The sequence below is a fragment of the Nerophis lumbriciformis genome, linkage group LG19 (assembly GCF_033978685.3).
Source record: "Nerophis lumbriciformis linkage group LG19, RoL_Nlum_v2.1, whole genome shotgun sequence".
Classification (NCBI taxonomy): domain Eukaryota; kingdom Metazoa; phylum Chordata; class Actinopteri; order Syngnathiformes; family Syngnathidae; genus Nerophis; species Nerophis lumbriciformis.
In genome coordinates, this window is record NC_084566.2 from 23,129,410 (window position 1) to 23,146,624 (window position 17,215).

The 17,215-nt window shown below is 43.4% G+C and overlaps 2 protein-coding genes across 3 annotated transcripts in view; one reads left to right on the top strand and one right to left on the bottom strand.

Annotated features, from left to right (window-relative positions):
- Window positions 1-10,924, bottom strand: part of rock1 (Rho-associated, coiled-coil containing protein kinase 1) — an 83,231-nt gene extending 72,307 nt beyond the window's left edge. The window contains exon 1 of one of the 2 annotated variants that reach the window (XM_061979273.2): window positions 10,003-10,924. In XM_061979273.2, the coding sequence (XP_061835257.2) occupies window positions 10,003-10,095 (93 nt within the window). In that variant the 5' untranslated portion in view covers window positions 10,096-10,924. The remainder of the gene's footprint in view (window positions 1-10,002) is intronic. The other variant, XM_061979274.2, reaches the window with a different exon arrangement.
- The window catches only part of greb1l (GREB1 like retinoic acid receptor coactivator), a 126,295-nt gene continuing 119,997 nt past the window's right edge, over window positions 10,918-17,215 (top strand). Inside the window, exon 1 of the mRNA XM_061979270.2 lies at window positions 10,918-11,013. The gene's annotated coding sequence lies outside the window, so the exon portion shown is untranslated. The remainder of the gene's footprint in view (window positions 11,014-17,215) is intronic.

Here is a 17,215-nt window from a genome sequence, read left to right on the forward strand (position 1 = left end):
AATGATCAGATGCTCTAATGTCAGGGAGCTTTCACATCACAATGTCAGGAATTCTGTCCTTTTTTTAGGAGGCTGCCCAGAGCATGATTGAGGAGAGGCGGGCGGCCCATCCAGATAAGGCCCTTCTCCCATCCATCCAAGCAGGATTTATTTAAGGGACTGGAAGGTTGAAAGATAACGGCTGACAAGGTTGCAATACAGGCCTTGGTAAGCTGAGCGCCCAGTTGACAACGAGAAGAAAATCCTAATCGTCCCACAAAGAAAGAGAGCAAGAGTCAAGGTAAAGAAGTGTGGCGGGCTCAAGCGTCCGCATTGAGCATTCTGAAGGAACCTATTAGGTCGGCTGATTCATGATCCTAATGTCCGGTTTCGCTGCCTTTAGAAAATTTTGGATTACGGCTAGAGCGACACACACACCCTGCTACTTCAGAACTGCCTGCCTTGTCTCAACTCTCTCCAGCAGAATGAGCTTAGGGACACACCAGAGCTCTGGGGGGGGACAAAAGACAAGAAGTTATTTGATTAGGATGGAATTTTATTAAACGGTGGGTGGAGTTGCGCTGTGGCAAGAGAAGAGAGGGAGGGAGGGTGTATGGGGAAAAGGCCTCCATTCATCGATCAAGGCAAGGGAGATTGCGGCGAGGGTGGTGGAAAAAAAGAAGGGAACAACAACAAGCTTGTGTGTGCGAGGCTGCCAGCAGGAGCAGTCCCTGCAGCTTTTGGGGCCATTAAAAACGCACGAGTGTAGGCATTTTTAGGTGAGTGGAATTGGCTCTGTCTGCAACAGGATGGGAGGTCACACAGACCAAGTGGGGCCGCCAACTGCAGTAGCCTATGCACTCATACGCCAGGGCGGGCGTCCCTTTTACTGGGCACTATTAGCTTAAATAGGCCCATTCATCAAATCACAGTCAGTGGTCGTGTGATAACACTCAGGAGATTGCATAAGAATTCATTCCAATGAATCATAAACACATTATTAGCCGGAACACTTGAACAATGTACTACAAGAGCCGTGTATGATCTAAAAAAGTGAGCATATTCCAGCAAGCATTTATATTCAGTAAATCTGCTCGCAATACTAAATTTGGACATAATTGAATAATTAGTGTTACTGGGATTGGCGATATTGCCTAAAATCTATAGCGCAATATGTATTGCAGCCTCCTGCGATAACATATATATTACAAAATATATATCATTTCAAAACGAGTTAAAAAAGACTCCTAATTTGGCTGCTGACGGATGCAGTTAAATGTTGCATAATTTCAAGGTCTATTATTTTGTTAATACAAAATGTACTGTTTATACATGGTTACTTTTTATTTTAATATGGTACTGACACTTCAAATGTTCAAGATCATTTAATGATTCGTTTTTATCACAATTATAAAACATACAAAAACACAGGACGGTGGTTGGACAATATCAATTAGATATCTAAATTATTTCCTACTGTTAGCTCTAATTTATATTCTTTGGTTTTTGCCCTTCAAGTACACCTGTGTCCAATGACTTATTTCCTGAGTTTGTAAACAATACCAAAATCTGCAAAAATATATTTTGATATTAAAAAATATCAATCTAACCACTGTAGTATCGACCATAAGCTAATATTATACCTAGTATCGTTACTGTCGATACTTGTATCGATAAACTAATTGCTGTTTACATTCAAGAGCTCTCGCTTGCGGTTAGTATATCCTCCTACAATGTGTAGTGCAGCATGTTTAGCTATTCCTCGTCCTCCAGTGATAATAATACATGTATGAAATGTAGTTTATTTGCCACGATGCAGGCGAGGATTGCTAACTTAGAATTGGCTTTTAACTGTGAACGGACATCAGCCACTAGCGAGGATGTGACAGTGCATTGAGGACACACGTTTGTTTGCTGTGTCGTGGTCAGATTTGCAGGAGACAGCTAGAATGTGTCATCAACATGTGCTATTTCAATTTTGTACACTGCTGCTGGAATTTTAATTTTCCTGAGGGAACTCTCCTGAAGGAATCAATAAAGTACTATCGATCTATCTATTACCATTTATAGATAGCATCAAAATTAGAGATGTCCGATAATATCTGACTGCCGATATTATCGGCCAATAAATGCTTTAAAATGTAATATCGGAAACTATCGGTATCGGTTTCAAAAAGTAAAATTTATGACTTTTTAAAATGGATGGATTGATAGCGGCCTTTCCTACAGTCAAGCATGGTGCTGGTCGTGTCCCTTATTGCGGGAGTGCTACCAACACTGAGATGCTGAGGTTCACCGATGGAAGCAGGAGTCCTAACAAATACTGTGACACACTGTATAGCAGAGCATGTGCCTCTCCCTCAGCGAAACGGTTGCTAAACAGCAGCCTAAACACACATCCAGAGGGTGAAGGTGATGGAGTGGTCAAGTATGTCGCCTTCACAATGACCCCAATTGAGCACCTGTGTGGCATTCCCAAGCAGAAGGAAGGAAAGTGGAGAACATCCACCATCTGCAACACGCATGGAGGAGTGGAAAATGACTCAAGTAACAACCTATGCAGACATCCTCAATTCCATGCCAAAGAGGATTAAGGCAGTGCTAGATAACAATGCTCACACTAAATATTCACATTAAAGGATCAGGGATGTTCCGATCATGGTTTTATTGGACCGATTTCGATAATCAATATGTGAGATCGGCCAATATCTATACCAATCACATGGATTTGTCATTGGACTTGAAAATACCACAAAATTACCTATAATTAATTGCTGTATATTTGTCAATGTATTTATGGTGACAGTTTAACAATATCAGCACAATATTTAAACTATTTCCTCATTCTCTTTTATCACATACAATTGTTTTATCAAAACAAAGTCACGAGTACTAGGGGTGTAACGGTACATGTATTTGTATTGAACCGTTTCGGTACGGGGGTTCCGGTTCGGTTCGAAGGTGTACCGAAAGTGTTTCCACACGAACATATGAAGTAGCCGCCTAAGCTAAAGTCTTAACAAGCTGCTCTGCTTTCTGCTTCTGTTACCTACACAGCACCCAACATTGACCCGCCCACACAACCATCTGATTGGTTACAACCATAGAGGTAACAGCCAATCAGCAGTGCGTATTCAGAGCGGTAACAGCCAATCAGTAGTGCGTATTCAGAGCGCATGGAGTCAGTGCTTCTGGTGGGGTTAGCAGAGAGGTGTTTATTAGGTGAGCATAAGGCATCGGACTCTCCCCAAATTAAAATAAACACCTCCCAGTCAACTACTAGTAACATCACTATGAGCCCGTTGACGTTCTAGAAACAAACTGCAGCTCAGCTCGCTCGCAGTCCTGGCTAGAGGTGAAGGCTAATTAGCTTTTAGCGTAACGTTAGCTCATTTTGCGGTGTGTGTGTGTGTTAGCTCATTTGGCGGTGTGTGTGTGTGTGTGTGTGTGTGTGTGTGTGTGTGTGTGTGTGTGTGTGTGTGTGTGTGTGTGTGTGTGTGTGTGTGTGTGTGTGTAATCATTAGTAATGTAGCAGCCTAGTTTTGAATGGCAGGGTCCCTGCTATCACATGTTAATAAAAACATAACGTTTACATAATAAAAATCAACTACAGGCTTCCCAAATGCTGTAATAAATTAAGCATGATGAGTTGACTTGAAACTGTTTAATGTTGCACTTTTTATATATAGAAGAAAAGTTGTCATTTTATTTAATCTGAGCAACAACTTGAGGCAGTTTAATGTTGATTAACGTGGGCAGAATTATTATAGTGTTCCCAATGTTAAAAGGATAAAGCCATTGTTTACAAATTTGGTAAATAAATAACCAAAAAATTTATATTTTGTTGTTTTCTTACTGTACCGAAAATTAACCGAACCGTGACCTCTAAACCGAGGTACGTACCAAACCGAAATTTTTGTGTACCGTTACACCCCTAACTAGTACACAATAAATATAAATCCATCCATTTTCTACTGCTTGTCCCTATTGGGATCAAGGGAGGCTAGAGCCTATCCTAAACAAAAGCAAACTACTACTCATTTTAGTCATTTCGTTTTTGCCCTCAAGTCCTCCTGTGTCCAGTTAACTATTTCCTGAGTTTGTACACATTAACAAAAACAACAAAAAATGATTGTGTGAAAATTTAAATATGTATATAGTCACTCTAGTATTGATCATATACTGATAATATTCTTGCTATCGACACCACCAATACATGGTTTGGTCCGATCTTCTTACATGTTGTGTATTGCATGTGACAATGCTGATACACCAACAGCTGTTGTTGTATCCTCTCTCAAGAACAGGGGTGACCAAATTTTTTTCAATGGGGGGCACAGACTGACAAATCAAAGGATGTGGTGGCCATTATGGTAGTTTTCCTCTTAAAAACCAGTACAATATATACTTTTTTTTCAAGAAACTAGAAAGTGCATTTCCGGTAAAAATTGTGTGTGAATATTGAAGAACCAAAGCTGAACTGAAATGCTAACAGCTAGCATGCTGGCCAGATAGCATCAAATAAAAAATACGAACAAAATGAGCAAATAAAAACAACTAGCATGCCAACAGCTCTACGCTTACATCCTAAAACCAGCATGATCACAATTAGCATGTTTGAAATACCAAAATATATGACACTGATGTGTATACCTGCTAAATTAGCTTGCATGCTAATGTTACATGCTAAAATACTAACTGTAACATGTGTCAAGTACCAAAATATATTAGTCCGCCGTGTATACCAAAATATATTAGTCTGCCGTGTATACCTGAAAAAATTGTTAAAAATGCTAGCATAATACCGTCAGCATACATCAAGTATCAAAATAGGACTCTGGTGTAAAAGCTAGCTTACTAACAGGTAGCATTCGTCACGTAACAAAATATTTGCCACTGAGATGTTTGCCAAATAAGCTATCACGCTAATATTAGAGTGCTAACTATTGTGCTCTAAATGGCCCCCAGGCCGTAATTTGGACAACCCTGCTTTAGACTCTTATTAATCTACTTGTTAATTTACTGTCAATATCTGCTTACTCTCTGCTGTAACGTGGTTCCATCTACACTTCTTAAACTTTACTAAGCACTTTTTTCTTATTTTGTTTCTAGCTAGCTTAACTATTAGCATGCCTGCTCTTACTTGCTCTTGGTGTGTAATGTTTAGTCTCGTCTTCAAGTGATAATGATACTTAAGATTACTAAGAAATGCAGTAAATTTGCCACCATGGAGGTGCTTATTAATTTAGGGGATATGCTCCACACTGTTTATGGAGATAAACAATTAGCTGCTAGCTAGTCAGCCAAGGGACTAAAATTAAATATAATACCAGCCAAAGGAATCAGCGTTTGTAAGCGACATTAAAGGGCATTATTCGGCTATTCGAGAAAACTGGCCGATACTAATTGGTGGCTGATCGATTGGCACATCCCCTACTAACGACACAATTTGGATATGGCTCACTTATGTTTTAATACATTATATGCACAGACTTCTTTACTATTGTATCACCATTAACATAAATGAGTTGATGAAATGTGAGTGGTGTACACAGGACTCCCATTTGTGAGATGCTGTATCAATACAAATGATAGTTTGAAACAATAAAACTGACATTGTTGAATTTAGAACAATAAGTGACAAAATAACATCTTGCATGAACAAGTTTAGTCACATTTGTACCAAAACTTGTACCATTTATCACGGACGTTTCATATGACTGTGTGCTGAAGTTTTTTAACCTAATTCTGCTTGACTAACACGTAGGGTGAAAACAACACCTGATAATAATGTAATAATGCTAGCTTTTTGAAGTATTTAATTCAGAATTGGTCTACAGCTTGCAAGAGCATAGAAGAGCTGTGGCTCCTGTCATGTAGCCATAACAAGCTAACCAAAATAATTAGGAAAAAACACATAATTGTATTGTATAGGGATGTCCGATAATGGCTTTTTGCCGATATCCGATATTCCCCAAACCCTTAATTACCGATACTGATATCAACCGATACCGATATCAACCGATACTGATATATACAGTCGTGGAATTAACACATTATTATGCCTAATTTGGACAACCAGGTATGGTGAAGATAAGGTCCTTTTTAAAAAAAAATAAAAAAAATAAGATAAATAAATTAAAAACATTTTCTTGAATAAAAAAGTAAAACAATATAAAAACAGGTACAGAGAAACTAGTAATTAATGAAAATTAGTAAAAATTTACTGTTAAAGGTTAGTACTATTAGTGGACCAGCAGCACGCACAATCGTGTGCTTACGGACTGTATCCCTTGCAGACTGTATTGATATATATTGATATATAATGTAGGAACCAGAATATTAATAACAGAAAGAAACAACCTTTTTGTGTGAATGAGTGTAAATGGGGGAGGGAGGTTTTTTGGGTTGGTGCACTAATTGTAAGTGTATCTTGTGTTTTTTGTTGATTAAATAAAAAATATTTTAAAAAAAAAAACGATACCGATAATAAAAAAACGATACCGATAATTTCCGATATTATATTTTAAAGCATGTCCGATAATATCGGCAGGCCGATATTATCGGACATCTCTAATTGTGTACCTTTTAGGGTTGTACGGTTAAAAGTTAAAGTTAAAGTACCAATGATTGTCACACACACTAGGTGTGGCGAAATGATTCTCTGCATTTGACCCATCACCTTTGATCACCCCCTGGGAGGTGAGGGGAGCAGTGAGCAGCAGCGGTGACCACGCCCGGGAATAATTTTTGGTGATTTAACCCCCAAATCCAACCCTTGATGAGTGTCAAGCAGGGAGGCGATGGGTCCCATTTTTATAGTCTTTGGTATGACTCGGCCGGGGTTTGAACCCACAACCTACCGATCTCAGGGCGGACACTCTAACCACTAGGCCACTGAGTAGGTATACCGGTATTAGTATAGTACCGCGATTCTAATGAATCATATTCGGTACTATGCCGCCTCTTAAAAGTCCAGCCCCGGTCGGCAGTGTATTAGCTACTTCTAAATCACTAATCCTCGCCTCCATGGCGACAAATAAAGTAAGTTTCTTACAAGTATCATCCATGCAGGACAAGGAATAGCTAAACATGCTTCACTACACACTGTGGCTCACCAGCGCCAAAATGTAAACAAACGCCATTGGTGGATCTACACCTGACATCTACTGTACCAAATACAGTAATGTATCTAGTCGATACTACTATGATTACGTCCATATCTTTTGGCATCACAACATCTTCTTTCGTTTTTTTTAAAATTTATATTATGTTTATTCCTGGACACATAAGGACTTTGAATATGACCAATGTATGATCCTGTAACGACTTGGTATCGGATTGATACCCAAATTCCGTCTGGCGGAGGTTTGGCTTCAAGTGGGAAGATGTCGAACAGACAACCGTAATTTGTCAAGTGTGGAGCAAAAGCGTTGCTATAAAAAGTAGCATTACTGCTGTAACAAACAGTTCAGGGTGTCCCATGTTATCCGGAGTGTTTTAGGTAAGGAGGAGGAGTTTTGTCCCTCCAGAGTTGTTGCCGTAGGGCTGTGACGTAGGGTGTGTGTGGTTGTGGAAGGAGGTGTGTGATGTTGACATTAAAGCAGCGGTGGCTACCGAACCTGCTCTAATGTCTCCCGTTTATTATTTCATTAGATAAGTACATTGTATAGGCGAACCCAGGACACTCGGCTACACTGCTAATATGTAGCATCATTTGAAAAGTCACCTGCTAGAGAATGAACAGTGCTTACTCCGCACGTCAACATCGTTCTGTGCCACACGTCCACACCATCAAAATGCCGAGGCAAACATTTCCAGATCAACACCGTATGGAAAAAAATAGTGATTTTTTTAGTTGTGATTTCCTTCTCTGCATGAAAGCTTAAAGGCCTTCTGAAACCCACTACTACCGACCACGCAGTCTGATAGTTTATATATCAATGATAAAATCTTAACATTGCAACACATGCCAATACGGCCGGGTTACCTTAGTAAAGTGCAATTTTAAATTTTGCGCGAAATATCCTGCTGAAAATGTCTCGGTATGATGACGCCGGCACGTGACGTCACAGATAGTAGAGGACATTTTGGGACAGTCAAGCTTTACCATTGGCCTGTAGAGAACTGGGACAACAGAGACTCTTACCAGGAGCACTTTGAGTTGGGTGCGCAGACGCGGTACCGTGAGTACGCATGCATCTGCGGCTTCCAAACATTTGATCGCTTGCCCGTACGTGCGTGCCGCTATGTGCATGTCACGTACGTAACTTTGGGGACTTTGGGGAAATATATGTACTGTATGAACTTTGGGGAGGTGAACGGTACTTTGCGCTGTGGGATTGAGTGTGTTGTGCAGGTGTTTGAGTTGTATTGGCGGGTTATATGGACGGGAGGGGGGAGGTGTTTGTTATGCGGGATTCATTTGTGGCATATTAAATATAAGCCTGGTTGTGTTGTGGCTAATAGAGTATAAATTGTGTTTGTTTACTGTTTTAGTCATTCCCAGCTGAATATCAGGTCCCACCCGCCTCTCACAGCATCTTCCCTGCTAGCATCAAGGGTTGGAATTGGGGGTTAAATCACCAAAATGATTCCCGGGCGCAGCCACCGCTGCTGCCCACTGCTCCCCTCACCTCCCAGGGGGTGATCAAGGGTGATGGGTCAAATGCAGAGAATAATTTCGCCACACCTAGTGTGTGTGTGACAATCATTGGTACTTTAACTTTAACTTTTAAATCGCTCCCACTGCCCTCTAGTCCTTCACTCTCACTTTCCTCATCGACGAATCTTTCATCCTCGCTCAAATTAATGGGGAAATCGTCGCTTTCTCGGTCCGAATCGCTCTCGCTGCTAGTGGCCATGATTGTAAACAATGTGCAGATGTGAGGAGCTCCACAACCTGTGACGTCACGCGCATATCGTCTGCTACTTCCGGTAGAGGCAAGGCTTTTTTTATCAGCGACCAAAAGTTGCGAACTTTATCGTCAATGTTCTCTACTAAATCCTTTCAGCAAAAATATGGCAATATCGCGAAATGATCAAGTATGACACATAGAATGGACCTGCTATCCCCGTTTAAATAAGAAAATCGCATTTCAGTAGGCCTTTAAAAGTAGCATATATTAATGCAGTATGAAGAAGAATGTTTTAATGTAGACACATAGAATCATCATACTGCTGTGATTATATGCATCAAGTGTTCATTCAAGGCTAAGGCAAAATATCGAGATATATATCGTGTATCGCGATGTGGCCTTAAAATATTGCGATATTAAAAAAAGGCAATATCGCCCAGCCCTACTGTACTGTGCAATCTACTAATAAAAGTTTCAATCAATCAATCAATCAGAAAAGCAATACTCACGTTTCCAAATAAGGGCATAACTCCGAAGGGGACGATGACACTGTCACTTATTACGCTATTGCGTGTTTGTACACGTGTGGGGGATACTTGACTGTCATCTGCAAGCATGCACTTTTTGGGGTGTTTTACGCCTGCAAACATGATTTCTGACGTGATCGCTTTGTTTTGATCTCGTTTTAGAGACAGGAAGCGGTCAAAAAAAAAAAAAAAAGGCCAACTCAACAGGTGCAGCGATGCTTGCCTGCAAGGTTACAAACAAGCTCGCCAGGAGAAACACCTCAAATAAAGCGTGCAAAATAGCAAAGCACATCTCGACGAGCCACTAAGCGTTGCAATGACATCACAGAGCGTTATCAGTTAGTAGCGGTGATAGCTGGTGATTTGTTCTTCCTCCCCCATAGGCAATCCAAACATATGTATTTACATAGCAGAGGCTTTTTTTTGACAACACATCAATATTGATTGAATCAGAAGTGTTGCCGTGTTCAATGTGATTAACGGGAATGTACATATTAGTTTCGAACATGGCGAAATAAAATATCCAGAAACAAATGTTCCTCTAAGACATTATTGTGTTACTCGTTGGGAAAAGATTTGAGGCTCTGAGTTAGGCTAACAGGTTAGCCACTTAGCAGGCTAACAAACTCCAAACTTACCAGAAGACAATCCGTGTTTATTTCCGACTTGGGATCCTGCAACATTGCATCGATCTTCTCAAATCGGGCCTCCATGCTCTCCCTGGAAGACATCTTCGCCTTTGAACGAAGTCCAGATTATGTCTTTTTTTGGGAACAGATACACACACAAAAAAAAACAAAAAAAAAAACAAGAAGCTCGCCACCAGCGAGGCTAGCTAGCGTTAGCAAGCCAACGGGTAGCTAGCTAGCTAGCTAGCCGAATGTCCTTTTTTTTTCTTTTTTTTTTTCTTCGTGTCAACTTTTCCGAGTCAGTTTAAAGAAAACACATCGTTCTCCTGGTCGGTTCGCACACGATAAAACGTTGGAGGTTCCGCTGGATGTACAAAAGCCACATTTTTTTGTTCTTTTTAGTGAAAGATACTTCCCAACGTGGCTGGAGTTGCAAGAAGGATCAATGCCGCCACAGACTTGTCAGCCTCCGCGGGAGGAGAAGAATAACAAACGTTGATAAAATGCTGCATCCGAACAAAAAAAAAAAAGGGCGATTTTAAAACATCTCACTTTGTAGGCACGCTTTGCGTCAGTTAGTCCGGGCCTGTTCCCGTTTATGTGCCAGGTACTTGCATGGAGAGCGACAAACTAATCTGACAGCTCAAAAGAAGAAGTGGAGTCGGAAAAAAACAAAAAAAACAAAACAAAAAAAAAACTTCTGCTTCTTCCAAATTTCAGTCGAACACCAAAGTCTCTGCGGCGGTTAACGGTTCCGCTGCAGCTCCTTCCTGCGGTGTCGTCGACTGTCAGCTGCCTCCACGTCAAAACGGCGTTTTCCTTAAGATCCGTCTCGTAAGAGTTGGACGTGGATTGTATTTTGAGGTGTTATCGGTGAGGGGGGGGACAGCAGACGATGCCCGATTTTCTCCCACAGGCTGGCCAACATGTCCGCCTTCCTGTTCAAACACCCCGGAGGAGAAACTTCAAAATGCCAAGCCGTGCGCATGCGCGGTGGCAGGCACTCGCGTTCCCAGGCCGGTGAGGGCAACATTGTTTTTGATTAGGGATGTCCGATAATGGCTTTTGCCGATATTCCAATATTGTCCAACTCTTTAATTACCGATACCAATATCAACCGATACCGATATATACAGTAGTGGAATTAACACATTATTATGCCTAATTTGGACAACCAGGTATGGTGAAGATAAGGTACTTTGATGTCGTTGTGGCTTGTGCAGCCCTTTGAGACACTTGTGATTTAGGGCTATATAAATAAACATTGATTGATTGATTGATACTTTAAAAAAATAATAATAATAAAATAAAATAAGATAAACAAATTAAAAACATTTTCTTGAATAAAAAAGAAAGTAAAACAATATAAAAACAGTAACATAGAAACTAGTAATTAAAGAAAATTTGTAAAATTAACTGTTAAAGGTTAGTACTATTAGTGGACCAGCACAATAATGTGTGCTTACGAACTGTATCCCTTGCAGACTGTATTGATTGATTGATTGATTGAGACTTTTATTAGTAGGTTGCACAGTGAAGTACATATTCCGTACAATTGACCACTAAATGGTAACACCCTAATACGTTTTTCAACTTGTTTAAGTCGGGGTCCACTTAAATTGATTCATGATACAGATATATACTATCAGATATATTATATACTATCATCCTAATATATATATATATATATATATATATATATATATATATATATATATATATATATATATATATATTATATATATATATATATAATATATATATATATTATATATATATATATATATATATATATATATTATATATATATATATATATATATATATATATAATATACCTATATATATATATATATATATATATATATATATATAATGTAGGAACCAGAATATCAATAACAGAAAAAAACAACCCTGTTGTGTGAATGAGTGTAAATGGGGGAGGGAGGTTTTTTGGGTTGGTGCACTAATTGTAAGTGTATCTTGTGTTTTTTATGTTGATTTAATAAAAAAAGTAAAAAAAAAACAAAAAACGATATCGATAATTTCCGATATTACATTTTAACGCATTTCGGACATCTCTATTTTTGATTGATTGAAACTTTTATTCGTAGATCGCACAGTGAAGTACATATTCCGTACAATTGACCACTAAATGGTAACACCCGAATAGGTTTTTCAACTTGTTTAAGTCGGGGTCCACTTAAAATTAATTCATGATACAGATATATACTATCAAATATATACTAACATCATAATACAGTCATCACACAAGATAATCATCAGAGTATATACATTGAATTATTTACATTATTTACAATCCGGGGTGTGGGATATGGAGGGGGGGGGGGGGGGGGGGGGTTGGGTTTGGTTGGTATCAACACTTCAGTCATCAACAATTGCATCATCAGAGAAATGGACATTGGAACAGTGTAGGACTGACTTGGTAGGATATGTACAGCAAGTAGTGGACATAGAGAGAGAGATCAGAAAGTATTAGAAAAAGTGTCTACATTTGATTGTTTACATTTGATTATTTCCAATCCGAAGAGGTATTATGTGGAAGGGAGGGTGTTAGTTTAGGGTTGTAGTTGCCTGGAGGTGTTCTTTTAGTGCGGTTTTGAAGAAGATAGAGATGCCCTTTCTTATACACCTGTTGGGAGTGCATTCCATATTGATGTGGCATAGAAAGAGAATGAGTTAAGACCTTTGTTAGTTTGGAATCTGGGTTTAACATGTGCGGCTTCTGCACGCACACACATTAGAATGCAACGCATACTTCATCAACAGCGATACAGGTTACACTGAGGGTAGCTGAATAAAAAAACTTTAACACTGTTAGAAATATACGCCCCACTGTGAATCCACACCAAACCAGAACCCTTTGCAGCACTAACTCTTCCGGGACGCTACAAGGTGTGTGTGTGTGTGTGTGTGTGTGTGTGTGGGGGGGGGGGGGGGGGGGGGGGGGGGGGGGGGTCGTGTTAGCGGGGTTGTATTTTGTAGCCTCCCGGAAGAGTTAGTGCTGCAAAGGATTCTGGGTATTTGTTCTGTTGTGTTTATGTTGTGTTACGGTGCGGATGTTCTCCCGAAATATGTTTGTCATTCTTGTTGTTGTGTTTACTGAGAGAGGTGACGGCTCAGACACCAGGGGGCAGTATATACAATAATTTATTATATATAATAAATATATATAATAATAAACATTTACAACTAAACTATAGAAATAGAGTGTGTGACTAAAATACAAGAGTGTGTGTGTAGTGTAAGACTATGTGTGTAGATATCTGAAGTGTGTTACCAAGTGTTGATGAGAAAAGGCAGACAAGTCCAAAGAGGGCAAGGCAAAAGGGGTCCAAGTTCAGCGAAGGGTCCGTGGGGCAGAGAAAGACGTCAGAGTCCAGGGGCGAGTGAGGAGTTGGGAAACAAAGAAGGCAGTCCAAAACACCGGGGAAACAACGGGAGATCTCGAGGAGGGAAGACTCGGGAAGGCACTGCGGAAAAAGCAACAGACGTCAGAATCACGGAGGGAAAAACAACACAGTAAGAGCGCATAAGGCTTACGGTACACCATGAGAAAAACTAAGTTCCCGCGACGATCCTTGGGTCCACTGGTCCTTTATTGATCTCGCTCTGATCAGTCGCAGGTGTGCAGATTGCCAGCGAGTGATTGCAGCTGGTGGCTGCAGCAGGGCGGAGACGCGCGCGGCGCGTCCCTGGATGTGCGCACCCGTGGGCGTGTCCCGAGGTGCGCACAGACGGATGAGCGGCGTTGGCAGGAGCCTGAGCCGTAACAGTATCCCCCCCCTATGGACAGATTCCAGATGTCCAACATACTCACGAAACAAGGGAGGGTGGAGGGGAGAACTGGTGGTGGGTCGCCGGCCCCAGTGTCCCCGAATCCACCGAGGACGAGTCTGATGGCGGCGGCGAGAAGAACGCCGCTGAAGCCGGCGAGGCGGGCGACCAAGGGACGGCCACCATCTTGGCCGTCGGGAAGGCGGACGTGATTGGCGCCATGGTGCGTCTCGCCGGAAACGAGAATATGACATCGGCGGCGGTGTGGAGGAAGACGTCATCGGCGAGGCAGGCGTGGAGGAAGACGTCATCGGCGGCGTGGAAGCGGCAGACTTCATCGGCGGCGTGGACGCGGCAGACGTCATCGGCGGCGTGGAAGCGGCAGACGTCATCGGCGGCGTGGACGCGGCAGACGTCATCGGCGCCGTGGAAGCGGCAGACGTCATCGGCGGCGTGGAAGCGGCAGACGTCATCGGCGCCGTGGAAGCGGCAGACGTCATCGGCGGCGTGGAAGCGGCAGACGTCATCGGCGCCGTGGAAGCGGCAGACGTCATCGGCGCCGTGGAAGCGGCAGACGTCATCGGCGCCGTGGAAGCGGCAGACGTCAAAGGCGTGGAAGCAGCGGACGTCAAAGCCGGAGACGAGGAGGGCAGCTGAGGAGCTGGCCGAGGTGCTGAAGTCGGCGGAACAGGCCGAGGTGCTGGAGTCGGCGGAGCAGGCCGAGGTGCTGAGGTCAAGGCCAGCCTGGGAGCTGGTGGAGACGTGGGGGCCAGCCTGGGAGCTGGTGGAGACGTGGGGGCCAGCCTGGGGACTGGTGCTAGCTCGGACGCTAGCCGAGGGGCTGGTGCTAGCTCGGACGCTAGCCGAGGGGCAGGTGCTAGCTCGGACGCTAGCCGAGGGGCAGGTGCTAGCTCGGACGCTAGCCGAGGGGCAGGTGCTAGCTCGGACGCTAGCCGAGGGGCAGGTGCTAGCTCGGACGCTAGCCGAGGGGCAGGTGCTAGCTCGGACGCTAGCCGAGGGGCAGGTGCTAGCTCGGACGCTAGCCGAGGGGCAGGTGCTAGCTCGGACGCTAGCCGAGGGGCAGGTGCTAGCTCGGACGCTAGCCGAGGGGCAGGTGCTAGCTCGGACGCTAGCCGAGGGGCAGGTGCTAGCTCGGACGCTAGCCGAGGGGCAGGTGCTAGCTCGGACGCTAGCCGAGGGGCAGGTGCTAGCTCGGACGCTAGCCGAGGGACAGGTGCTAGCTCGGACGCTAGCCGAGGGACAGGTGCTAGCTCGGACGCTAGCCGAGGGACAGGTGCTAGCTCGGACGCTGGCCGAGGGACAGGTGCTAGCTCGGACGCTGGCCGAGGGACAGGTGCTAGCTCGGACGCTAGCCGAGGGACAGGTGCTAGCTCGGACGCTAGCCGAGGGACAGGTGCTAGCTCGGACGCTAGCCGAGGGACAGGTGCTAGCTCGGACGCTAGCCGAGGGACAGGTGCTAGCTCGGACGCTAGCCGAGGGACAGGTGCTAGCTCGGACGCTAGCTCGGGGACAAGTGCTAGCTCGGACGCTAGCTCGGGGACAAGTGCTGGTAGCGTGGTTGGTGGGTGCGGCCAGGCAAACTGAAAGATCGATGGTAGCGGTCTTGCTGGCCGCAGCTGTGCTACCTCACCAGCACGGCTGTCGGTACCATTCCCCCCCTCCAAAGGCGGATTCCAGACGCTTCCTGCTGACTGAGTCTCTAAGGGTGGGAGGAGGGTGTCCAGGCGACGAGAAAATTCCTCCTTGCTTATCTCGCTACTGAACATGCCTTTCCAAGACTGCTCGGCAGGACAAGACAAATCCTCTGGTTTGAAGCGAAAAAAAGAAAAAGACATGGTGAATGGGGCAAGAGGCAGAAAAAAAAAAAAAAATTCACAGGGGCGGAACTAAAGTCACTGGGGAGGGGCTAAGGAACTGAGCCGTCAGGTCCTTTAATAATTTTGGCGGGAACTTACTGTTGTGTTTACTGAGAGAGGTGACGGCTCAGACACCAGGGGGCAGTATATACAATAATTTATTATATATAATAAATATATATAATAATAAACATTTACAACTAAACTATAGAAATAGAGTGTGTGACTAAAATACAAGAGTGTGTGTGTAGTGTAAGACTATGTGTGTAGATATCTGAAGTGTGTTACCAAGTGTTGATGAGAAAAGGCAGACAAGTCCAAAGAGGGCAAGGCAAAAGGGGTCCAAGTTCAGCGAAGGGTCCGTGGGGCAGAGAAAGACGTCAGAGTCCAGGGGCGAGTGAGGAGTTGGGAAACGAAGAAGGCAGTCCAAAACACCGGGGAAACAACGGGAGATCTCGAGGAGGGAAGACTCGGGAAGGCACTGCGGAAAAAGCAACAGACGTCAGAATCACGGAGGGAAAAACAACACAGTAAGAGCGCATAAGGCTTACGGTACACCATGAGAAAAACTAAGTTCCCGCGACGATCCTTGGGTCCACTGGTCCTTTATTGATCTCGCTCTGATCAGTCGCAGGTGTGCAGATTGCCAGCGAGTGATTGCAGCTGGTGGCTGCAGCAGGGCGGAGACGCGCGCGGCGCGTCCCTGGATGTGCGCACCCGTGGGCGTGTCCCGAGGTGCGCACAGACGGATGAGCGGCGTTGGCAGGAGCCTGAGCCGTAACACTTGTTTGGTGTGGATTCACAGTGTGGCGTATATTTCTAACAGTGTTAAAGTTTTTTATACTGGCACCCTCAGTGTAACCTGTATCGCTGTTAATGAAGTATGCGTTGCATTCACTCGTGTGTGCGTACAGAAGCCGCACATATCTTGTGACTGGGTCTGAACGATGTTAGAATGGATGAAAAGCGGACGTGACGATAGCTCGTAGAGTACGTTAAAGGTTAATTTGTTCAACCTTGGCCCGCGGCTTTGTTCAGTTTTAAATTTTGGCCCACTCTGTATTTGAGTTTGACATCCCTGATCTATATTCTCCCACTAGGACAAATCATGCAAAATAATAACATTGACCATCATTGCTATGCCGATGACACCCAAATCTATGTAGCGCTATCACCAAATGACTATCACCCCATAGATCTTCTGTGCCAGTGCATTGAGCAAGTCAAACACTGGATGTGCCAACATTTCCTACAACTAAATGAAGATAAAACTGAGATAATTGTTTTTGGTGCTAAAAAAGAAAAGTTTAAAGTCATCCAACACCTTCAATCACTGTCCCTGAAAACCTCAAATAAAGCCAGAAATCTTAGGGTTATTTTAGATTCTGATTTACATTTCGACAGTCACATCAAATCAGTAACAAAATCGGCCTACTATCACCTCAAAAATGTAACAAGACTTAGAGGGCTCATGTCAGCTCAAGACTTAGAACAACTTGTACAAGCCTTTATTAAGAGTAGGCTAGACTATTGTAATGGTCTCCTTGC